The sequence below is a fragment of the Fringilla coelebs genome, assembly GCF_963513975.1.
Source record: "Fringilla coelebs genome assembly, chromosome: 17".
Lineage (NCBI taxonomy): Eukaryota > Metazoa > Chordata > Aves > Passeriformes > Fringillidae > Fringilla > Fringilla coelebs.
Window position 1 is genome coordinate 4,988,220 of NC_140043.1, and position 24,730 is coordinate 5,012,949.

Consider the following 24,730-nt stretch of genomic DNA (forward strand, 5'->3'; position numbering starts at 1 on the left):
GCTTCGCTCCGGACAGAGCCCCGCGGGCGGCGGCTCTGGGCGCTGCCGCCTCGCCCGGCATGGCCCGGGGCCGTTTCCCAGCCGGGGCTGCGCAGCGGGGCCGGAACCGGGCCGGGCCCCGACCCCGCTGCCCTCCCCGCGCGGGCTGGCGGCTCTCGCGGCGGCCGCCAGGGGGCGGTGCGGGGCGCGCGCGGCGGGGGCGCGCGGGCGGGCGCGCGCGGGGGCGGGCCGGGAAAGTTGCGGGCGCTGGGGCGGCGGCGGCACCGGCGGGGCGAGAGCGGCTCCGGGCGCGGCGGCACCGGGCACGGCGGCACCATGGACGACTTGGGTGAGTTCCGAGCTGCGCGGGCTTCCCGTGGCAGGGGCCGCCTCCCCGCCGCGCCCCGGGCGGCGGCGGCCGCGGCCCGCCCGGCCACGCTGCAGCCCCTCGGCGCCGCGGGGCTCGGGCCGCGCCTGTCGGCTCCGGGGACGTGTCGCTCCCCGCGCACCGCGCTGGCCAGCCTGGCTCCCCGCCCAGCCCGCGCCCGGGCCCCCGCGACTGGGCTGTCCCGGAGCCGCCGCCGCCCGCCCGCCCGCAGCCAGGGCAGGCAGGCGGTGGCTGTCCCGGCCGGGAAGGGCGCCCTGCGCTCCTGTGCCCGGAGCGGCGTGGAGCGTACTCGGGTTTCAGCAAACATCTCCTCCCCTGCCCCGCCGCAGCCTCTCCAGCCTGTTCTTGGGCGACATCCGAACTTTGCGCGGGTATGGAGTGGGGAGCCCTGGGGGGATAAGCGGAGCTCAGCCGGGCTCGGAGCTCATCCTTGTCCTCCCTCTGCTTCTCCCAGGTGTGCTGCATTATACGGTTTCCCGAAACCGTGTAATGGAGAAATGTCAGGCAACTAGTCTCGAGGGAAAGATCTAGAGAATTTGAGTTCCTTTGGTACCAAGCCGGAAAGGGTGTGGATCTGCCAAAATCCCTTGTGCTCTGGGAGGCATTAGGACGACTGAGTTCCGCTTATGAAACTGATTAAATCAGACACTGGGGAGGGGCTGTGATCCGTTACTTCCATTCTACCTTTAATAGAAACCAGACGTTCTGTTGACATATAGTCCGAGAAAATTGCAGGTTTATTTCTGGACCTGGAAGCTCACATTACGGTGCTGGCATAAAGCTGGTGGTCACACCTTCAGAAAACAGACTTTGAATTGGGCTAATGATAAAACTTACAGGGCATGGAGTCCATCTGCTGTGTGGCTTTCTGGTGAAAGGTGTGCCCATGGAGGATTCATCCTTGGGGAGTGAAACCCTCTCTTTTAGTGAAGTAGCTCTTGGTGGAAACAGAAGTAATTTCTACTGCAGCTTCTTCTCATGGTTATTTCTCCTTTAAGTGGAGACAGCTCTGTTTACCTTTTCTCATATTCCTCATTCTGGTTATCTCTTGGAGATTTGGTGCGAGTTCCTAGCGTGTTCAGGAATGCATTGCTAGTCAGAACAGGATTCACCCAGTCTGTGTATTGACTTGATGAGTAGTCCTTCAAGGTGAGCATACAGGTCTGTGTAGGACCAGTTTGGTGTCTCAGCAGTTTGCTCTTCAGTAAACCGGGGGAGCCTCACTGTGCCCACTGCAAGAGCTGCATTTCTGAGCAGTGGTAGTGTGACTTCCCACTTGTTGGAACAGGCTGCTGAAGTCCCTTAACATTTTTTCTTTCCTCTGTAGGAGAATTAGAGATGAACTGCAGAGAAATTGTAGAAAAGATCTGAAATTGTGCCTGGCTTGTTTTTCTGAGCTCTGAAGTGTATTGGGACAACCAAAAGTTAGAACTTTTAGTCTGAGCAATTTGATTTCATCAAGTCTTAATTACACCGCGTCTGTCTCAATTTTTGTGCAGCCTTTCAGACTGGACAAGATCTAATTAACAGTAGGCAGCTGAACAAAAAAAAGTGTGACCCTTTCTCTCTGTAAGCTTTTCTGTGGTGTACAGAATTCACCACGGAAAAGCACACCAGCTGTTTTCCCTCTGTGAATCATTGTTAGCCCAAAATGGCTCACTTACTGCTCTAAAGCCATTCACCTTGGGATGCACACATAATGGAACTGTGCTGTGCTGATACAACTCCCCTGAAATAAGTCAGACTTTCGGACTCAAGTGAGAGTTGTTTGTTTTTCTTTCCTCATTATCTATGGGTGGATTATCTGAGTTGTGGATTAACTGTGCCATGGATACAGACGTCTGCACTGGCTCTGTCCAGAGTCAAGCTGGTTAGGCAGGACTTGTTGGTTCAGGCACAGTGCCATGTGGACAAAGCTGCTCTGCTTCCAGGGACAGTTTTGGCCCAAAAGGAATATGATATTGAGCTGGGACTTGCAGGTTCAGAGTTGATGTCAAGTAAAATCAGCTCAGATGCATCCACACCTTGCATCTGAATCTGTGTGGCACAGAACCGAGCAGTGAGTGGAAGGCCTTGCTGGGCATGAGGGAATCCCTCACAGACACCACTGGTGTGTCTGTTCTTAACTCCCTGCCTTTATCAAAAATCTCCTCCCTCTTCCTAGAGTTGGAGGATTTGATCAGTGTGCACATGTCCACTGTAAAATGGAGGTCCAGGAGTATCTCAGTTTGGTTCTTGGACTGGACAGTTTATGAAACATATGAGAATGGATTTGTCTTCCTTTGAGGATTCATTTGGAGTTGAAAGAAATCTTCATTCCCTTTTCCCCCCTCCCCCAGTGTTGAAGAAGCTCCCACAGGAAACTCTCTGCAGGCTGGAGCTGTGCACCCTGTTGTTCTGGGGGAGCCTCCGTGGCACAGGACACGCAGTGCTGGGGCTGGATGGGAACTGGAGCAGCCCGTGGTGGGAAGGGGGAGGAGAGCAGCTGGCCGGGCTTGTCTCCCTGCAGATTGTCTCCCTGCAGTCTCTCTGAGGAAGCGCGTTTTGCGGATGTGCTTGGAGTTTGACAGGAAGTTTGCTGAATGAATTTGCCGTCCTGCAGTGCTGTAAATTGGCACAGGGAGTACAGCTTTGTCCTCAAGAGTGAGAATCCAGATTTGGGGCTCTTGCCCCTTTCGGGGGATTGCCAAAGCACAGCCTGTGCTTCCAGCACACAAGTGACCATCCACACATTGTTACTTCAGACAATCTGAGACTAAATGAGATGTTGAGTGACTGGTTCTGTGGTGCTGCCTTATCTAAGTAGTATGAGGGAACAGATCTGTTAGGCTCTGCTTGTTGCAGAGGAAGAAACCTAATTTGTGGAACCTGTCATGTATTTATGGTGAGAGGAGTTGAAGAGAAACTTTACATTTGCTTTAGTCAGAATACTGTTTTGATTTTGACACCAAAAGTTTTTTTATAGCCTTTTTCTGGAAGGGTTATTTGCAAATACTACCGGGAAACCTTTTGGTAACTCCAGACAGAAATGGTGTGGCTTTTAGAAGCTTTCATTTGATGAAATTGTCACTTCTCTGTTGCTATGTAAAAAAAACCCAAAAAACTGTTTTCAAAGGCTTCAGATAGTTTTAAACTGGATTTTGCAATCAAAACCAAAACAGCATTCACTGGAGCTTGTAAAAGGTGTTTTACAAAGAAGTTGTATCTGTTTAATGGGAATGTATATATGGCAGTGTTTTGGCTGTCCACATCACCTACATTGTGAGCTGGTTTTTTTTAGGTGTACTTTCTCACTTCTGGAAGGATTTTTCTTTTGTCTAAAGTTTTTCTAGCAATTTGACTTCAAAATTCTGGGTGCATAGTTCAAGGGCACAAGAGATTTTGCTTTATTAGTTGTTTTCCTCTGTTTTGGGAACTCTAATCCACCCTCTCTTCAGTGCTTAATCCTCTCAAGATTGACTTTAAAGAGAGCAGTCTTGCCATTGATTTTTCATGGGAGTGTGGAGGGAGGTGCATATGTTTCCATCTGTCATCTGTCCTAACTTTTAGAAGATTGCTGTGCTCTGCAGGGCGGTGCTGTCTGTCCCTCTCCAGAGGGAGATGCTTGCCTGTTTCTGACTCAATTCCTTTAGTTTGGGAGTCAGATGCTGTGGGTTTTGGGCTCACTTGACTAAAAGTTTGCTGTGAAATTGCTTATGGTCAGCTACGCCCAGGAAATGGTATTGGGGGGAAGCACTGGTAAAGTAATTTGGTGCCTTGGCTTTCTACTGGCTCAGATTTCTGAGTCCTTCCTGCTGCTGGGCGAGAAGGCTGTAAACAGAACTAATGCTCTGCTCAATGGGGTTCTGACTTGTTTCAGCTCCTTAGCTGTTGTGACCCCTCGTAAAACAGGGACTTCATTGTCCTGAGCAACTCAGACAGGGAGTCCTCTGCCTCAAGCAGTGTGCGATGCAGAGAGGCTGCTTTTCTTGCTGCTCTATTTCCACGGAAAGGCTGGACTCAGTGCTGTCTTTAGCTCCTTTGTCCCCGTCTGGGAGAGGTCAACTTGTCCTAAGTGTTCAGCTGCCCTCCTGGTTAAAACTGATCCTCCAACACCATCTCTGCCACTAGAGAAACAAATGGGAAACTTCTCATACATCTTCATCTCTCTCTCTCTCTCAATCTCTCTTTCTCTCTCTCTCTTTTTCTCTCCCCCCTTTTTCTTCCTTTCCTAGGGATCACAGTACTTCAGTTTTCTGGACCCCTTTTTCCTCACCTCTTGCCCTTTGAAGTCTATCTGTTATATGAAACAAGTTGTGAAACTGTAGAAGTGACAGCTAACATTTTAGTCTGGCAGCAGAACAAGGACTAATAATGCACTTCTATTCAGATGAGAGTTGGTTTTCTGATCTGCTGCTCAGACAGATAAATCTCTTATATTAAAACTCTGTAACTAGAGGGGGGGGAAAGCCTGTCCATGGCCACAAAACAAATCTGTTTGAATCGAACTAATGTGTTAGTTGTGATACCCAGGATCTGATGCAGCTTTGGAGACAGCCAGAGCAGATTCTGAATGCAGTTGTGTGCGCTAGTGGAAAATCAGTGTGAGTGAATAGGATCTCTGGTCCCAGTTTCCTGCTCTGCTCCCAGCCTATGCTGCCCTCTTTGTGTTCTGATCCTGTGTGTCCCTTTTTGTCTGATGCGGAAGCTGTTAATGAAGATGCTCTTCTATTCCAGCTGCCTGAAAGTGAGACATTGTCTGTGGGAAGCTTTCTCACACTGTCATAAGATGATGATGTTTAGGGAATGAGTTCCTTGCTCACTTCAGGCCTGTCCTAACTAAATGAGGTTTAGTAACAAACCCTGGGAGGACAGGTTATCATGACTGTTAGGATATTGCATTGTAAAGTGTTAATTAGGGAACTGTCTCATCTGTGGCAGGATTACTACATCCAGTAGTGCAGAGTAGAAGCAAGAAGTGCACCATTACTTTCCACTTTGGTTGCAGTTGAATGGGTTAGAGAATAAGTTGTGATCTCAAATTGGTTTTACTTGATTTAAGCTGGCTGCTGAGGTGTCTCTGTGGCCATCTCCCTTACTTGTGTCCACAGTAACTGTTGGACAGTTAACTGCATCAGCAAGCTGATTCTTCTCAAAGTCATTTTTTACATGGACAGTGGACTGTGAGGTTACCTCCTTTAGCTGTGGGTTATGTTTAATATAGCATAAGGTAATCATTTCTCCACAGCCTCAAAAATGTACCCTAACTTAAGGCATGTTGTTTCTCTGTTGGTGAAACAGGGGTAATTACTCCTTACCTGCAAAGTGTGGTTATGTTGGTTAAGATCTTTGTGTTTCTGAAATAGCTTCCAGCTGAAAAGCTTCTTTCAAGCTTTTCTGGTCACCATTGCTGGAAAAGTTTACAGTGGCAAGTTTAAATTAGATTTACAAGTTTTTTTCCTTTCTCAGCCCTGTTGAATATTCCCTCTGTGCCTTTCTGATTGCTCATCCTTTCTTCACCCCCCATTATGACAGGCTGTGAGTAGGGAGAAAAGATTTTCTTTCCCTTCCAAGTTCCCCGCAGTAGCTCTGCCCTCGTCTTTCCCTTCACCACAGAGAGTCGTGAAGTCATTCAAGGAATGTTGTGTGCTAAAGATATACCATAAAAATAGGAGGTGGGTGATGACTTCCTCCTATCAGTTTTAGCTGTTTTTCCCATTCATGCTCATTCTCTTTGCAAATGGCCCCAGAGCAGCAGAAACCAGCTGGGTGTTAAAATCCATGCTTTCTCTTCTGTGCATGTGTGTTTTTAAATCCCAATGAAGCAAACAAGTTGAAATGGCAACTGGAGTGCTGTGGAACAAGTTTGGTGTTGGTGTTTCAGTTACAGGAACTGAGTCCCTGAGGTTATGTGTTTGTGCTGTTTCGGAGTCTGGTAAACTCTTTTTTACTCACACAAATGCAGCTTTTTCTTTTAGCAGACAGTAACTATTCTAAATTTACATGGGAAATTTATCTAAGCAGTTTGAGACAACTGTAAACTGAGGAGCCAAGAGAACTTATGGCAGGCCACAGGAGGAGGCAGCCTGCATTGTTAGTGCTTGGCTCCTTTTTCCCTGGGCTGGACTGTCTCTACACTGTGAATAAGTTCAGTTCAAGTTATTTAAATGATGATGAGATAGTCTGAAGTTGTCCAGTGCAGCTTGTCGTGCCACTTCTCACAGTGTTCCTATTACCATGTGCACATCTGCATGGATGGCTCTGCTGGGTGAGGTACTGAGTGCCTGGCTGGCAGCGTGCAGTGGAGTGTAGCTTGATTTCTTGTGGTTTTTTACTGTTTATTGCACATGTTTAAACCTTTAACATTTTGCAAATCATTTGAAGAACATTAAAAAAAAAAAGTAAATGGCACTCCAGGGAATAAACCTTCTGAATGACACTCTGCATGGGGAATTGTGCTTTAAATGGCTCAGCTATAAATCAGACTGTATGGGGGCTCCAGGAATAAACCAGTCCCGTGTTTTTGTCACAGAACTGAGCTGGCAGACAGAATTAATCCTGTGTCTGTCTAGATGCCTCACAGGATCTTGCTTTATTTCCATTGCTGAAGAGGAAGGTGAACAGAGAATTTCACTTTGTGCTATGAGGAAATTTGTGGTTGTTCAGGGACTGTGGTTAGGCTAAGTTTTAATAAGACCAGGAGATGGTAAAAGAAGCCAGAGGTAGAAAAGGTCATGGGCAAGAGGGCTGTAAATAATTTGCTGTGGATTAGGGGCTTAGTATTCCCTTGTTTTATCCTCTTTCATGGTCCTAAACCAGTTCAGGGCTTCTCTGTGAAAAGGTTTCTTTTGGGTTGGAGCCACTAATTTCAGCTGGGTCAGACAAAAAAGCCTAGGGCTAACTGCATGTCACTTGAGGTTACTGGTGCCCCATGAACTGGAATAAGATGATGGCTTGGCTGGTCTCTGTTGCTCTTCTTGTTTTACCACCATTAGTTGGATCCATTGCTCCCTGTTTCTCAGCACTAGCAGCTACCAGCTAGTTTGCTTTTTTTTTTCATTATGGTTTTATATGGGAGACTTTTTTTGGGCTGTGTAGGCCTGGTCAGGCAGTGACACACAGCTGGAACTATTCTGCCTGGCTGTGAGCAGCTCCAGCAGTTAGACAGGATCCCTGCAGAGAGCTGGAGTGCTGGGGGAGGGAACGAAATGCCATTTCATCCACGTCATGAAATCTCTTATCAGTGGCCAACTCAGTGTTGTGAGTGGGTGAGCTGCATTGGCCTGAAGGAGCTGCCTTTTATTTCTCCTGTGAAAGATGAGGAGCTCAGCACTGTCAGTCAGGCTGAGAGCTCTGGAGTGGCTGTGTGGAGTTTGAGATGAATTTGTCAGTCAGGTTCTTATAACCCTAAGCTTGTAGTTTTCAATCTATCCTTCTTGTGCTTAATCTGAGATTTGCTGCTTGGCTGTCCTGAGCAGTTTGCTTGGGCAGTGCCTCACAGCTGCCGTGGCATGCTGCTCCTGTACTTCTTAACTGCTTAAATCCAGTGCCTCCAGCACCTTCTGTCTCAGGGCCATGCTTAAAAGCCTTGGTGTGAGTTTGAGAGAAAATCTGTTAGGTTATAATTCATTTTTCTAGTAGGCTTGGTTAAGGGCTTCACTTTCCCATCAAATGAGAGGGAGAAGTCTGCTTGAAACAGATCAGCGTGGTGTGGCTGTGGTGGTGTGAAACTGAGAGCTTCTGGGCTGTCTGGATCTGCTGGAGCCCCCTGACTGTGCTGCTTGGGTCTGGAAAATGCTGTGTGGCATGGGAGAGCCAGTGGGCTGTGAGGTGTTTGGAGCAGTGTCTCTGTGGTCTTTGCAGGGTTGGGAGGCTGTTTGCTGGGGAGGAGGGGTTGAAGGAAGGGGCTGGGGGTGGTGCAGGGAGGAAGCTTTATGTAATTCTTGGCTGGCTTTTGAATAATTGTTTTAATGAAATGGAATGCAGTGTATTCAGTACTTGCTTGGCAGAAACAGTTTTTATTTTTTGGTTTTTTTTTTTTTTTCTTTCTTGGAGGGGGGAAAGGAGTTGGAGTTGCTCTATTTTCCAGCTGCTTTAAACACTCTAGGCTTGGATTTGTCACAAAGATAGAAGTGGAATATTGTTCTTGCTGAGGGGGCAGTTGCACTGCTGTGCATGTGTGGGACGTTGTCTTTGTACATTGGGTGTGTCAGTGGCAGAGCCTGGTCCCTGGGTTGCTCTGAGGGCTGGGGATGCCAGTGTGGTTTGAGGTGGAGCAGGTTAATTTTAAAGTACCCGACAGTAACGGGATGAAAGTGATGGAAGTACACATCCATATAAAATATGTGTGCATCCAGGTACTTGATAAGAAAATTTCTCTCTTTTCCTCTGTGCCCTAGTTCAGGGCATAGTGGGGAAGAACATGATGAGCTGAGACAAAGAAGTCAACTTAATTTTCAGCGAAGCAAGTATGTAGGCACTAGGAATCTTGACTTCTCTAGACTTGTGCAAAACAGTCTCTCCAGTTATCTCAGAGGATTGGTGACTTTTATCATAGGATTGGTGGAGGGACAATCAGAGATCATGCTGAAAACCCTTTTTTAGAAAGCAATTTGAAGAAGGATTTATTTCATGTACCTCTGAAAGGGAAGTTTATTCTCATGCTGCTTCTATTTCAGTATTGCTGCCATTTCCATTTTTGGTCAGTGCTGGAGATTGGTCTCTCTTACTCATCTCTACCTCTCAAAAATCTACTTGCTTTTTAGTCTTAGTAATTTTTTTTCTCACTTGTTCTTTTCTGCAGTCAAGAGTTCTCTTGTGGGTAACAGCCTTCGGTTGATAGAATAAAATTTTTATCAAATAACAACAACAACTTGTGTTTAGGGCACTGAGATGAAGAAGCTGTCATGCATTTAATTGCTTTATTAATACTGCTCTTGGTAAAATATCCTCACTATTTCTCTTGCTGCTGCTGAAACAAGCAAGAGACTGGTGACTGGTACTTGTGTCATGATACCAGATGACAGGTACAATGATGGGTCATCTACCTTCTCATGTAGGAAGAGATTAGAAAATGTTAAACATTCTCCAGCTCTTCTCCATCCACTGGCTCCAATATACTCCAGTTCTAAAAATGTTAGTTTTCTATCCTGATTTAACAATTTTCTTTCTTGTGGTGGGCCAGTGTCATGGCATTGTGAAACTCTTGAGCCACATTCTTCTGCCAGTGCTAAAAAAACCCAAAAACTCCCCTAAGCCAGAGCTCTGCAGCTACAGAGCCATCAGCAGTCTCCATCCAATTGCCACCCACGTCTCCCAAAGTGGACTGGGGGACCAGTTCCCACGTTCATTTCTGAAACACTGTCCTCCTTTCATTCCCAGAAGCTGTTTATAAAGTAGAGAGAAGCTGCTTTAACTGGATTTTTAACCATGTGCTTCTTGGCCCCTTGTACTCTGTTGTCTTTCAAAGCTGTTGCTTGCCCGCTGTCTGCAAGAACTTGGGTTATTTTTAAGTTACAGTGCAGTGCTCATCAGACTGAAAGCTTCATTTTAAAACTTTCTACCTATTATAGTTATAAGTTGTACCACGATCCACACGACTGAAAAATGTGAAATATTTTGTTGTCATTTCCCCCTGCCCTGTTCTGTGAGTTTACATTGTGCTTTTGGCAGTGCTTTGTGTAAAGTCAGTTTTTGATGATGACTTACATTTTTTGGCTTACAAAGATTTCGGTGTTGCTTCCAAGTGTCTGCTCCCACCCTGTTGCAGAGAACCTTTGCAGAAATGAAAACTTCTTAAAAGAAACATCCACCATTTTGAGAGTACTTCCTTCATAATTCGATTTTTAACAAGCCAGTTAAACCACATTTGACACAAGTTCCCATTTAAAAAAGGGAAACAACCCACTTCAGAGTGGTTGGCAGGTCAAGCCAGCAAGTCTTTATTTATATCTCAATATACTAACTTTTAATCTAGGTGAGATTTGCTGGGACTCTGTATCCCCTTATTGACACAGGTATCTTGAGATACCTTGGTTTTTTAAGGGTAGATTTGCATTTGTTGAGTATTCTTTGCATTTATGCTTTTGGGAGCTATGCTTGTTACTTACTGAATGGGAAGTTGGTGAAGCTAATGAAAAGTATGTGTTTCAAGGTCTAAAATCCGTCAAGTCTGCATTCTGATATCCCATTTAAGAGCCTTCAGGATAGGAATGCCTCAATAAGACTGTACTAAATATGGGTATGATTACAGAGTCTCTTTAGTGTCCCCATTCTTTATTACTGGAGTCTTCCTTCTGCTGGTAGCCAGAGCACTCTACATCTCATTGGCAGAATTGGTTCTTCTAATGCTTTTAATGAATTCAGAATTCTTTTAATGAATTCAGAATTTACACTAGTATTTCAGTCCTTTATTTCATCATCTTTATGTGTGTCTCAAATTTTGTAACTGGCACTTTGCCTAGATGGGTCTATATTCAGATCTGTTTATGCTGCTTGGATAGGATTTCCACAGCTTAAAAGATGCTGGTTTTTTCCCCTCAAGTTCCATGTCCATTATTGCATAACCATGCAAATCCTACTCTTCCCTTTATTGGTAATAGGGTCCACATGCTTTCCTGTTTCTGTTACTTTTAAAAAGACAGATAATTAACTTGGATTGTGCAAGCTCTGACTGTATTTTGTCTGTGACTGTGTCCAAACCCATTTTTACATAAGCAGACGGAGAGGATCACGGGGATCCTTAGCAATGTTGTTCCTGGCTGTGTGGTTACCTGTGTGCTGCTGGGGTGTCTGAGGTGGTGCTCCTGCTGCTGAAGGGGGAGATACCTTTACTTTTACTTATCCTTTCTCCTTCTCTGTTGTCTGTTTGACGTGTCCCTTCCTGCTGACTGCTGTGCTCATCTCTTCCCTGACCCAGAAGAAGACAGTCAGCTTTTTTCCACTGGGTGTATATCCTGTTGGTTCACAGAGGGGTCTAGTGAGAGCCAGAGCCTGCGCAAGTAAGTGGCAGCAGCACATGTCTGGAAGAGGGAGTAAAACCTCTCCATTTTTGGCAGTGGTGAGCTGTTAATTCGCCTTTCTGCATCTTATGAAACTGTATCCTTCACTCCAGGGTGCTCACTGTCCAGTGGAACTCCTGTGCTCCTGTAAACCCTGATGTAACATGTTTTCCTTCCCTAGATGAATTAGAATCAGCACTTACCAAATTATGATCTCCAAGCTGACAAGTGCTTTACAGCTGTTGTGAGGGATCCCCTTGAGAGGCCAAATCCATGCCCTTCTCATTTCTACCTGAGGGCTCTGGAGCACAAGCACACCAAGATTGTTGCTGTCCAGAGATTTGGAGACCACTGCTGTGTGTTCACAATGTTGTGGTTTGCCACTGTTGATTTCACCCTAAGCTACTGCTTAGAAGCTGCATGGAAGAGTGATCCAGTCCTGGATCAGCATGTGTTGAAACCTCAGTGCTTTTTATGACAATTTTCAGTTGTACAAATTTCAACCAAATACCAACACAGGGCTTTAAAAAATGCCTTTGTGTACCCTCTTTTCAGTGGGCATGCACGAGCATGGAAAGGGTTGCTTGTTGTAGCTGGGTGCTGCACACCTCCGCATTCAAACCTTGAGCTTTTGTTACCAGAGCTGTGGTTTAAAATCCAGTGTCTTGTTTCCTGCTGGTTCTGTTCCCATCCTTGGACTCTTTTGTCTGGTGGAGATCTCCTTTGGACCAGATTTGTCAGATGTTTGAAGAATGGCAGTGCTGTGTTTTAACCTAGTGCTTGTGGAGTCGCTGCATGCTGGTGTAGCAGGAAGGGTCTGGTTCCTCAGATAGCTGGCTTGGCTGAGCCCCTCTTCCTGTAAGGAATACAAGGGAGTTGGTATTTTGTCCAGAGGCCTTGGCCCTGGAAATTTTCCCTGAGGGGTCAGTTCAGTGGCTGCTTGTTTGGTGTTCGTAATTTTTTGTTTTGGCAGAGGAGAGCAGATCCTGTTGGACTTCTAGAAACTTTGAGGGAAGCCAGCAGCAAATGAAAACTCTTATGACATGCACGAGAAGGGTTAACTTAATATTGTGTAAGGATAAATAAAGGACTAGAAAAGACAGTACATTGGTTACTAGTGGTTTTGGGTTTATTAAGTTTTGGGGTTTTTTTCCGCATCTAGAATGTTGGCTAAAATCCAGCCCAGGTCAGTAGTGAGGTGTTAACTGCTAAGTTGTTTGTGTAAAATGTTTACCTTCCCTCCAGTCTGTTCCTCCCACCAAACTGGCCAGGATGCTGCTTTATTCCTGTTTGTACAGAGCAATGTCCCTGGCTTTAGTCTAAGCCAGCTCACCCAGAGACAGTTGTGTCAGGATTGGCCATTTGCTACTGCCTTTGTCTGGGACTTCCTGGAAATGCCTGAGGATGTGTTTGCTGTCAGGCAGAGATCAGAAATAGATCTTGCATAAGAAGAGCCACACCAGGAGAAGACTGTGAGAGGCTGTACTTACCCTCCTTGGAGTCCAAAGCTGTTTCCAATTTCACAGCTGACACACAGGGAGAGAAATGGAGACTCTCTAATTTGTGCACATAGTTGTTCCTTGTGATCTTTTACAGGGCCAGGTATAACTGCCTGTTGAACACCAGTCAATTTACTTCCAAAAGGAGAGGATTTTGACAAAAGACTTGGTGGCGGGTGGAGCTCATAGCAGACTGCAGATTCAGGCTGAGAAATTCCAACTTAAATATTTTTAGTACAGGCCTGAGAGTCAGATTTGCTTTCTATTCTGATGTAATATGGACTTGCCATGTTATGTTGAGCTGTTCAGAGCTGCATCTCAGTTCTCCATTTCTTTTGTGCTGTCAGGGAAGTGTGGATGTTAGGGTGAGGATTCTGATTTTTGAGCCTTGTTGGGATTCAGGTGCAGTGGCTTCAGACTTTACTGCCTGCAGTTGCTGCAGGCCACAGCCAGTTCTATCAATACAAAATGGAGTATGTGAAGATTTAGGTTTAGGGTGTGGAACTGTGACAGGTGTGACTGAAAAGCTTCCATGTGATAAATGCTGTAACTTGTGGGTGGGAACATCATCTGAGGAGAGTGGTACTGAAATCATAGCAGTCTGAATCCCTGGAGGCCAGGAGCTGGAGTACTGGGGAAGGCTGGTTATGTTTTACGTATCACCTTGTGATCCTTCTCTTGTGCAATCTCCAAGTTCTCTGTCCAGTGAAGCAGAGCCCAGCTTGGCTCTTCAGCATTGTGCAAACGTTGAGGTCAGATCAGCTTTTGCATGCGCTGTGTCACAGGATGTGCCACAGCTGTGATGTACAAACCCTTGACAAACTTTTCCTCATTCTCCTGAAGATTGTTCATGCAGCAGTGGAAGAATTTTCTGTGCTTACCCAGCTTTGGAAATGGTTTCCTGTTATTCAGGGCTCTGACAGCCCAGTGAATCTAGGTAGAAAGGAACCACACAAAGGATTATTTTCTATTTCAGCTTCACACAACCATGAATCTCCAGAGGCATTCAAGGCTTGTGTAGCTGGATCTGGATTCTCAGGAGCCTTTGGTAGCTGTGAAACTGAAAATATTTATTTGTTTGGTAAGGAGCATGGAACATGAATTTGTTTTCAGCAGCCAGTGTTAGCATAAGATGTTTTTTCTTGGCATGAGCTGTTTGCTGCTCACCACTATAAACGGAGGGAAGTAAATATGTCTCTTTTCAGGTGTGGAGAAAACCATGCTATAAAAACGATGACATATGTGGCAGGAAGTGACCCTTCCCTCCCTTCCCACCCCCTGATCTAGCACTTCTGGAAATGAGAAATAAATGGGAGGACACACCCTTGGGAGGCAGCGGCCTCTGAAAGTAGCTGTCCTCTATGCTGTCCTTAGATCTTCAGTGCCAGTAAGAGTTTGTTATTCCTGGTGTTTCAGTTGCAGCTTTTGAATGTGATAGGCAAGGCAGTGGAGCTGATGGCTGAGGTTAATTTGAAGAACTTCAAAAGGCTACACTTGGTTTTAGCAGCTTTTTGTCTGAAAACCAAAAAGAACCCCATATTCAAACTGTATTTTGTTTCTCTGGAGCATTTTCCCTTCTGATAGGAGAAGGGACTTGAAGTACAAATTACTTTCAGTGTGAGGAGGTTCAGCACACTGGTGACATATTGAGGAATATTTATCTCTGACCACAAAAAGTTGTGTACCTTGTGGGACTTCCATTATCTCAGACGTCTAATGTACTGTTCTGAGACAGTGAAAGGGGATGGAAGTTTTGGTCAGGAAGTTGGAGAAAGGCAGAATAACTATGTGTATCTCTTTTGTAGGTGGTGGTTCATTTCTCTCACTCAGTTTAAGCTGGAGTCCAGTTTAGTGTTCAGAGAGCTAAGTGGAAAAATTCTGGTCCTACGGGAAAATAATTTGTGGTTCCATCACACAGCTTGGACTGTAGGCCAGGGAGTGCTGTGGATTTGTATTGTTTCATCCAGGAAACTGTGCTGACTCAATCTTTAAGCACTTGTGGTGTCTCTCAGCCCGCATGCTGAGTTGGTGATCCCATGCCCTGTGGAACTAGTTAAGATTAGGTTACCTCCCTGCCAGCTTGGTGATGTGAATGGAGCCAGCAGCCAAAGGATTTCCCAGCCTGTTGCATCCAAGATGTCAAGAGGTGGATCTGAGGCGCTCCCTCAAGGAATGGGGCTGTGACTCCCAGGCACTGCTGGTGTCAAGCTGCAAACTGGTCAGCTGGTTCTCCTACAGTGTCCTTGTGCCCTTGAGAGCCCTGCAGCTGCTGGGCTACACAGGAACCTGCTGACTCCACGTGATGCTGCCCAGTGCTCCAGCACCCTCACCGCAGACAGACAGACAGACCACTGCAGCTCTGGGTGTCACAGAAATGCCTTCGTTTGCAAGAACCTGGTGTGGGCAGGAAGGATCTAGTGGTGGTGATGTTAATGGTTTTTCAGCAGAACAACACACAAATAGCCCTCCTGCCCATCTGAGAGATCTGGTGGAAGGTCTGAGCTCACAGGGTGGCTTCTGTTGGGTTTTTGTAGCATACAGAGTAGGCTTATCTTCACTTTTATGGTCAGGAGTGTGTCAAAAGCTCACTCTTCAGCTCAGCAACACAAATGAGGCATCAGCGGGTGCATAGCACGTGTATCCCTCGGGACTGAGCTGTGTCACAATCCTGGGGCTGAAAAGCCAAAATGAAAAGTCAGTGTAGGTTTGGGTGGAAGCTGCAGGTAATGGTGAGGGATGTCTCCAGAATAAGGAGCGTTTCAGTTGGAGCTGTCTGCTGGCTGCATCTTTTCAGGCTGCCTTTTTTCCTGGTCTGCATCTGAGCTGCAGATGTATGATGGGAATCTGACAGGAGGGGAGGTGATTTCTTTCAACTAATGGCAAGATGGGCTGGATTTACAGTTTGTGTTCTGGCCTAAGTTTTGAAGGTGAAAGTATAACATTTCCATTTAAAGCAGAAATTTTATTCATTTACTTGAACAAGAGCTCAATTCTATCATTGGTCTTTTTAATATATTTTCTAAAAGCTACTTAAGTCATAGAGTGATTGGAACTGTGCTTCCAAGAGACATAATGGGTTTATCTAAAAAACCTGAAACCAACACCTCAGCAAACTGTTATTGGATTAGTAAGTTGAATTAGTTTAGAAAGTGGTGATCAGCAGGGCAAGTTCCAGGAGCAGCCTGGGTTTGCATGCTGGAGAAGGGAGGATCCCTGGGCCTTTCCCTTAACACTGGCAGTGCGTGATGGTGTCAGCTCAGCTGGAACTACAGCCAGAGCACTCCAGGGTTTGTAGTTCATCCCCAAAAGTGCAATGAGTGCTTACTGATAAACAGTTCCTGAAATTGCTTCACATATGCTGTATTTGCCCACCCTTTTACAGCCCCGGGCTTGGGGTGGTAGTAGTGCATGTTAGTTGTGACCAGTTAGTTGGCCACAAGCTCTGGAATAAACTCTCCAGCTTGGGTCTCAGTGGTTGGGAAAGGAAGCCACAGTCATTGCTGCAGCTGCTCATGCCGACCACATCTCACACTGCAGTGTCTTGTCTTTGTTTAGACATTTGCTGATAGTGGTCAGAGCTGGGTGCATGTGCTGCTGTACTGGGCAAGGCTCACTGGTTTGGCTGTCAGTACTCCAGTTCTGGCACAGAAGGGATTCAGGGTGGCTGCCACCACCTGATTCCAACAGCAGTTCTGGCTGTCACAGGATGAATCCTTGCTCAGTTTGTCTCTGCAGCCTGGGCTAGCCAGGCATAACTGCAGCTGGGAGGTTGCCTTTGCTTTTTGGGAGCACCCACACAAGTTTGTGAATCAGTGCTACAGAGGCAGTTTTGGTCTGAAAGTAGGGAGAAGCTTCAAAATTTTAATGGCTATTGTCTTTACTGTAATTTACCATGCCACATATTGATATTAGTTTGGACATTCGTTTTATTAAGCAGCGACACAAGATATGACTTGCACCAATACCTTGATAGTGAGAAAGCACAAGGCTTTAAACATTAGTACATTAAAGAGAGAGCTGAGTGATTTCACTGACCATGCAATCTGAACTTCCTCTAGGCAGGTCTGAGCAATGTGAAGTAAAAATCCCAGTGGCTGCTCTGTACTGATACTCCAGCAGTTGTTAAGTCTGGAAAATAACTTACCTTTTGTGGCTTGGATTTTTGTGTATCTTAAATAACAATCTGCCCCTGCTTCAGAAGAAAGCTGAGCACTTTTATGTGTCCTGTGTTCTAACCACCTTCTTGACATAATGATTAAATTTTGGAAAACTTTTAGATGTCATCTCAAAATGTCTTAGACAGTAAGCCAAACTATTTTACATGCTTTCTATATATGTGAGCTGGAGAATTTGAGGATTTTAAGAGCATATAATTGCACTTTGAGTTTTTAAGGTCACATTTTGAATGTAGTCTGTATTTTATTGCTTTTGTAGTCTCTGATATTTTTGCATTTTAAAGCATTGATTGGAGCCTGTTAATGAATGTCCTTTACCTGAAAGTCAATGTCTGCCTTTACCTGTTCATGATTTTCCTATTTCTGATAAGGCTCTTCCATTTTGCTGAGAAAAATCAAAATGAGAATTCCTGCCATCAGTGTTTGGGGCTCCCCACACTTTCTGCAGTCAAACTCCAGGGCAGTGAGAAGTCCTAGCAAGGCTCCAGCAAATCTTCCTGATGCAGGTCCTACGTCCTGATGCAGACCACTACAAATATTTCTTTTGAAAGGCTGTTTAATAGGATAAATATACCCAGGCTCCCCATTCCTCTGCAGTTACTCATAACGTAAAGCTCATTCCAGGGATTGTGTTACTGCCTTGAGCTGTCTCCCTATATGTGAGCTGGAGCTGCATTTACTCCTGGAGGTGGTGGGGAGAAGACTTTTTTGAACCTAATGAGATTTTTAAGGTTTGCATTCAGGGGTTTTGCAAAGAGGTGTCTCAGATGAGGCTGCAAGCTTAAATTGCAGTTCTGGAGATTCCCTTCCCCTCACTCTCTCAGGGGACAGCAAAAATCAAGGATTTGAATTCAGCATCTTGCAGGTATTAAGAAAAAAAGGCTGGAGAATGGTGTGTGATTCTGCCAGTGAGAGGTCTGCAGTTTGTCTGATGCCAGTGAGACATGATTAGCATATAAAATCCATCTCTCATCTCATTGAGAGCTGCCCTTAGGGGTATCTTCATTTTTATTTCTATTTGCCAATCCTCTAGGAATCTTCTGCTGCCTAAACCAGGAAAACTTGCATCACTTCTACTTATTTGGGTAAATAGAGGCAGGGGGAAAATAGGGGAAGTGCAGATACCTGTTCTGTGCAGCTGCAGCAGAGGAAATTCTGTAGTTTGTGCTGACATCTCATCCTGATTCCCCAGTGTGCTGTGTCTGGGCTGCCAGGGACATGTGGCACCAGAGATGCTGGGGAAGATGGGACTCTGTGGCTGAATGCATTTGCTGGGTGCTGGCTGGGTAAGGAATCCTGTCTCCAGTGCTACTCACTTTCCAGATGTCTCATGCAAGAAGAAGAGCTACAGGCAGTGTGTGGTTGGATATATGTGCAGATGTGGCTTTCAGCTGTTGAAAATGAAAGGCTGATATGTGAGGCATTTGAAGTATCTTGCTTCAGTTATGCTTCCATTTCCTCCCCAGCAGTAGATGAGATGTGGAAGAAAATTGACCACCATCCTTTTGATCTACTCACTGTCTTGATAATGCTGTGATTTGCTGTGTCAGCATGGCTTAATAATCCTCAGTTGTTGAGAGAGATGAACTGCATATGGAAATCCTTTCTCCAGAGGAAAGCAAATTTAGATTTCTCTAAATTGCCTCACTTAAAAAAAAAAGAAAAAGATAAATTCTAAACTGCTTATGAATAGTGGGAAATTATTTACTGCTTGAGGAAAAATTAGCATTGAAGAGCTGCTTGATGTCAGTTGGCAAATGTGATTTTGTCGATGCCTTGTCATGTAGGTTTTTTCAGAATTAGTCCATGATGTGTTCTGCTTCACTGTGTCACCTTAATCCAAGAGCATTTTTGAGATGCACAGGAAAGCGGAAGTGCACAAAGAATGCTTCGATATGCATGGGAAGGTACATCTAAATATATATAAATATATATTTTTCTTTTTAGTAGCTTCACTTTACCTATTTAAAGGGGCTGAGTCCAGCTCAAATTCCTAGAAAGGGGTGTTGATGTGTGCATCAGTATGAAGGGGCCCCGGTGTTACCCATTGCTGTTGCAGACTGTAGAGCAGTGCTGTGCTCCCTGGGCTGGTGTTGCTGCTCTGTGTCAGACAGACCTGGGCTGTGGGAAGCTGAAGAATGTGCCCCTGGCTGCACAGAGGCCGTTGTGCTGCTGCAGGATGCTGCATCTGCAGGCCAGCGAGTGCTGACACGCAGCGATGCCGAAGGAGCCTGCCCTGGAGCCCCTGGAATGCCTGAGCTCTTCTGGGCCCAAGGAGCTGTGGGCTGGGGAGATAGCACAGGAATGTGCACTGTAGAACTTGATCTTTTCAGTGCAGCTTGAACTGGTAAATGGGGCTCTGCCTAAGGATTTGTCCTGCTCTTCTACCTTGCTGCTTTGGTGGTAGAAGGGATGTTTTATGAGTGGTTCAATGCACTGGACATCAGCGTGAGAGTTCTTGTCCTGAGCTGTTGAAAAGACCAGCAGAGCTTTGGTTTTGCTGGGAATTACCTTGAAGCAAAGCATTAAAGGGTATTAAAGGGTATTAAAGGGCTGCTTATACATACCTAACTGATGTGCAGAGAGGTGTGGTGGATTTGTAGACCAGAATACCAAGGACCTCGTAGTTAATAATGATCTTTGGCAAAAGTGAGGAAAGGGAGAGAGCAGCAAACTCATGTCCCTGGACCTCCAGGTGTCTTGGAGTGCTTTTTAGTGGTAAAGGGGTCTGATGCGGCATCATGCTTTAACTGTCCCTCCTCCTCAGGAAAATCTTTGTAGAAAACCCACCTGAATTCAAACAGCAGTCCTCCCATACTGGGGAGGATGTGGTTTGAGTAGCCCTCAGGACTAAATGTGATTTCAGTTGAGTGTGTAATTTTTGGGTTGTCCAGTGGAGGGGAGGAAGTCTCTGTCCTTCTGTTTCATGTTTTCACACAGCTTTACCAGGTGGTTTGCCAGGTTACGTGAGCCTGTGGAGGGCCAGCTGTGCTCACGCTGAGGTGCTCTGTGCTGCAGTGCATGGGGAGTTAGGGTTTTCTTGGCTGTGTAACTGCTCCAGAGTAGCCATGATAAGCAGGCATGTCCAGGTTGGTGGTGTTCCAGCAGGTGTCCCTTTTGCACTTTCCTGAGAAGTACTCTGTGAATGGAGTGGAAAATACAGATTTCTATATGCACAGCCCATAGATAGCTGACCCCTACGGAGTCTTTGGAAACTGGAGTGATTCTGCTCCATGCACATGTCTCTGAGTTGACATTTTGTCTGTAGGTTGTGTTAGTGGCTTGTTGTAGTCGTGAGAGTGGAGAGAGGGGTGATCCTGGGGAGGAGCAATGGTTTGAAGGTCCGCTATAACTCTGGTTTACTTTACTGCTACAAAATGGTTAAATCTATTCTCTTGAGATAACGAAATGTATGGTCTTCATCCTTGGGAGGTTCTGCCTCCTAGAGCTGTGTCTGTGGTGTTCCAGAGAGTATTTGGGGCAGCGGTGAGGCTGTGGCGAGGTCAGTGTGTGTGGCTGTTTCCGGAGCACTGGGCGGTAGCTGCTGTGAAGATGCGCGTCTCCGTGGGGAGGTGCAGCACACGTGGCACCGCCGAGGGTTTGTGTGTGCCTGAAACAGGGACAGGCTCCCGGCTCTTGCGGGGCGGAACAGGTGAGGTGAAGGCGCTGCCAGGCTGGGCACTGCCGTGGGTTTCGTCGCTGTCGCTGTGAGGGTGTTGGTGGTGCCCTCTGATGGATGGTGCCGGTGGGCACTGGCCCGAGGCACTGCCTTGCGGTGACCCAGTCAGCTGCTTCCGACGGGCTGTGGGGACCAACCGGCTGATTCACACGTCCTGCAGCACTGTCCCTCAGGAGTCACCTTGGGCAGGAACACTTCATTACCCAGTAAATCGATCGAGACTTTAATATTTCTATTTAAGCATTTAATATTCCATTTAAGGAGCAGTCACTGTTGTGAACTCAGTGCTGTGATGAGAGGTGCAGCACAAGGCGCAGCATCCCCGTCACAGTTCATCAGGATACAGATGCTGGTCCCTTTTACAAAAGAGAGTGATGCATCTTTTTCTATTAATCTCCATTCTTTCCCCTCATCTCTTATCTGATATTGTCTTCTGGTAGTTGAACAAATCCTAAATGAATGTACAGTGCTTTGGGACCTCTTGGGATGAAGTGCTTCATGGAAAACAAAATGTTAATCCCTTAGGTTAATTTTTGGTTGGGTTTTGAATAATAGCCTCAAGTCCCGCTCTGGAACTCCTTGGGCTGACCTCCGGGGGAGCGACCAGCAAACAGCCCGTGCCTGTGGACTGGGGAGTCGCTTCCCTCTGACAGGGTGATGTCCGTGGGGTGGGACGGTGCCACTGCCCCTCTCACCCTGCCCTCGCCGGGGACGTTCTGCTGCTGCTGTCGGGCCCCTTAAACGGGGGCAATTTCCCATTTCAGCAGAGTTTCAGGGAGCTGTGGTTGCTGATGAGATTGGATCCGGGAACAGCGACGGGGAGGGACGCGAATGGGGAAGATCTTCCCTCTGTCATGGCTGTGAGCTTGGAGCGGCGGGGCGCAGGGAAGGGAGGACGGGGCATTGCAGGACTTGGGGGCGAGCAAGCACTGGGAGAAGTCCTTTCGCATCGGGAAACCGGTGTGTGAGCGCCTTTCCTGTCCCGCCGGCTTGGGGTGGTGTCTTCGTGCAGCAGCTTCGATATCAGTTGTAAAGTTGGAGTTTGGTTTGAGTAACCGAGTAATTCCTCTCCGGCCTTTTCTCCTCCCTCCGCTTTCCGTTCCTCGGCTGTGCCTTGTTTGCTCAAGTCAGGAAGGGGGAGGGCATGGGGGCGGTTAATCATTAATCTTAACTCCTTCACAGCCATGGGGCTCAGCGCCCCTGGTATTTCCAGACCTCCCTTCTTCCGCAGACCTGTAAAAGTAAACGGGTGCGTGTAGCCGGGCTCACTGTGTGCCATCAGCAAAAGGCAGTGGCTGTCTGTCCCATGGATCATCAGCACAGAGAGGAGCCGAGCAGGGCAGTGTCTGTGGCGAGATGGTTACGGCTGCCGGTCCTGCACTGAGGGCTGGAGGTGGAGGGTGGAAAAATGGTTTGCGTCCCCTCTGCAGGGCCGGAGGAGCCCAACACCCTCACGGGATTTTCACTTCCTGGTGGAGTTTGAATTGCCTTTGTCATTGGAGGGGAGAAGCAAAAACCACTCCTTCTCGGCAAGCACTTCTCTGGGAGGTGGTGTGAAACCTCCAGTCATAGGACCTGCCTGACTGTAGGAATTGCGGTTCATCGGCAGTTCCCTGGAGGTATGTGCCTTTCACTCTGCAATCCACCAGCTGTTCTTTTGCTTGAAAAGAAAATGCAGTTCATTTTTCCCCAGCTGCGGAATACTTGTCTCCCTTCAGAGAATCTGCTTCTGGGATATTTTGGTCCCTTTAGGAAGATAGATCCTGTGACTTTAATGGTTCAGAGCATCTTTATTACTGAATGAAAGGTGTATAGAAATAATTTAACACAGCATTTAATTTGCTAATGGCTGTATTCTGCTCTCTGAGTGCAGGACTGCTTATTTTTTCTTTTGTGATGCTTTGGTTTTTTGAAAAGAGTGAATATAAAAGCGGCACCTTCCTCATCTTGTAATGCAATAGTACTGTCCTCTTCCAATACATTTTCCTGAAGGCTTGCTAAGTGTATTGGCTGCTGTGGAGTGCTGTGCTCAGGAAGTGGCTCAGGGCTGGCAGGTGCTGCCCGGGGAGCTGTGGGCAGCCATTAGTGTGAGCAGTTGCTCGGTTGCTATTCTGGTGCCATCAGCTCCTTGTGACCTGGTGGGGGACACTGCAAGGTGGCCACACTCAGGCTGAGCTCCTGTGCCCCAAACCTGAGTGTCAAGTGCCTGCTGTGTGCAGGAGAAGGGGTCTGCTGAGTCTCTGTGAGGACAGCTGTATCTGTGCAGAGGGAAGGGATATCCAGGGGGTTCATAGAGTATCCCCTGCGTTCTGTTTTCTGGCTGAATTCCACGTGTCCAAAGGGACCTGCTGGGTGTGTCCTGGTGCTGTTACATAGAGAGTGCTGAGTGTCCAGTGAACTCCTCTCTAAGAGCCTTGCAGAGGTGTGCTGGTGCTGCTGCCCCAGTGGAAAGCTGGGCTCGTGGCCAGGGAGGCTTTCTTTGGAAAGTGAGCGCAGCACAGACCTGCAGGCGCTCACTGGAGTTTCCCCCGCAGGAACTGCAATGGGCTCTGCAGGGTGGGCACATGGCCTGGAAGGTCCAGCCAGTCAGGATTTGCCTTTGAGTCACCCCAGAGGAGTGCAGGGTTGGGAATGGGCAGAGGATACATTTGCAGGGAGAAATCCAGAAGGCTGGGAATGCCATTTTATGCCTAATCTCTGATGGGACTGTGAGATTTTTGAGAAGTGCTAACTGTGTAATGTGAGTCCTCTGCCTGGCATGAGTGACAGTGTTTCTAGCTGGTGGAGGTTTTCCTTCTCTTGAGGAATTTGTGAGCAGTCTCCACCCATCTAGTTAAGAATTGTTTCCAGAAGAAATGGCGTTTACCTGGCAGCCTCTGGAAGCTTGTTAACTGTTTGTATGATGTACTGATGGGGATTTTTGTCAGGAGAACTAAAATACATCCTTCCGCTGCCCTGGTGGACTGATCTGAACGTGTCATGCTTCTTCCACTACCTTTGACTCTGGAGAAAACACCTCCTGAGATCTTGTTTCCTGCAGAAAGCAGTGCCTGCGGCCACAGTAAATGACTCTGTGATGATGTGGGGCCTGTAATTAGTCTGTGTCAATATCCTGTTGGAGTAGATCTCTGGACAGGCTTGCCTAGGTTGCACTTCTGCAGGGTACAGTGAGACTACGGGTTCCTGTTGTTGGATGTTTTTCCAGTTAAGGCAAAAATCTGAGACTGACACAGCTTTTCTGGCTGCTTTGCTACATCTTGGTGTTTTCTTTGTAGTAGAAGTTTGATTAACTCGTTCATTGCTGAGCAGCAGTAGTGTTTGTCAAGGCATTTGGTAGATTACCCAAGATGAAAAGTCCTCCCAAAAACTTCTGAGACAGATACATTTACTGAGAATAAAGAGACAAAGCTCTAGTCCAGGCTTTTACCATTTTGTTGGGTTTTTTTGCTTTCCTGCAGACGCCTTACTGGCAGACCTGGAATCAACCACCTCGCATATCTCCAAACGACCAGTATTTCTCACGGAGGAAACTCCTTACTCCTACCCAACTGGAAACCACACGTACCAGGAGATTACCGTGCCTCCCCCGGTGCCCCCGCCGCCTTCCAACGACGCCCTGAATGGCACCGTGATCGACCCCTTAGAGCAGTGGCAGCCCAACGCACCCAGATACGGCCACCAGCAGGTGAGGGCTGTGTGTGTGTGGGAGGGGGCTTGTTTTGTAAGTGCAGGATCTCTCAGCAAACTAAGGAGGAGGAAATAGGGAGAAGTGAGGATGAATTTAGCTATGGAGCAGGGAAAGGGGGGGAGCTGGGAGTTTTTATTAGAATTAACTGGTTGGAGCAAATGGCAGAAAAGAATTTGAAAGCCATCGTCATTGTGCTGACAAAATGGTGGTGTGATGAGATTAGTGTTAGTCATCTGTCTTGGGCCTGTGGAAGGCAGACTGGGGGTTTCCAGCACAAAGCTGTGACTCATAGACAGGTCTGAAGTAAGGGGAAAACTGTTCCTGGTGTAGCTCATCTGATAGG

The 24,730-nt window shown here is 46.9% G+C and overlaps 1 protein-coding gene across 3 annotated transcripts in view; it reads left to right on the forward strand.

Annotated features, from left to right (window-relative positions):
* The first annotated feature begins 214 nt into the window (after positions 1–214).
* PXN (paxillin) overlaps positions 215–24,730 on the forward strand; it is a 45,098-nt gene continuing 20,582 nt past the window's right edge. For all 3 annotated transcript variants that reach the window (XM_084216957.1, XM_084216959.1, XM_084216958.1), the window contains exons 1-2: positions 215–328; positions 24,158–24,384. In XM_084216957.1, coding sequence (XP_084073083.1) covers positions 316–328; positions 24,158–24,384 — 240 coding nt within the window. In that variant the 5' untranslated portion in view covers positions 215–315. The remainder of the gene's footprint in view (positions 329–24,157; positions 24,385–24,730) is intronic.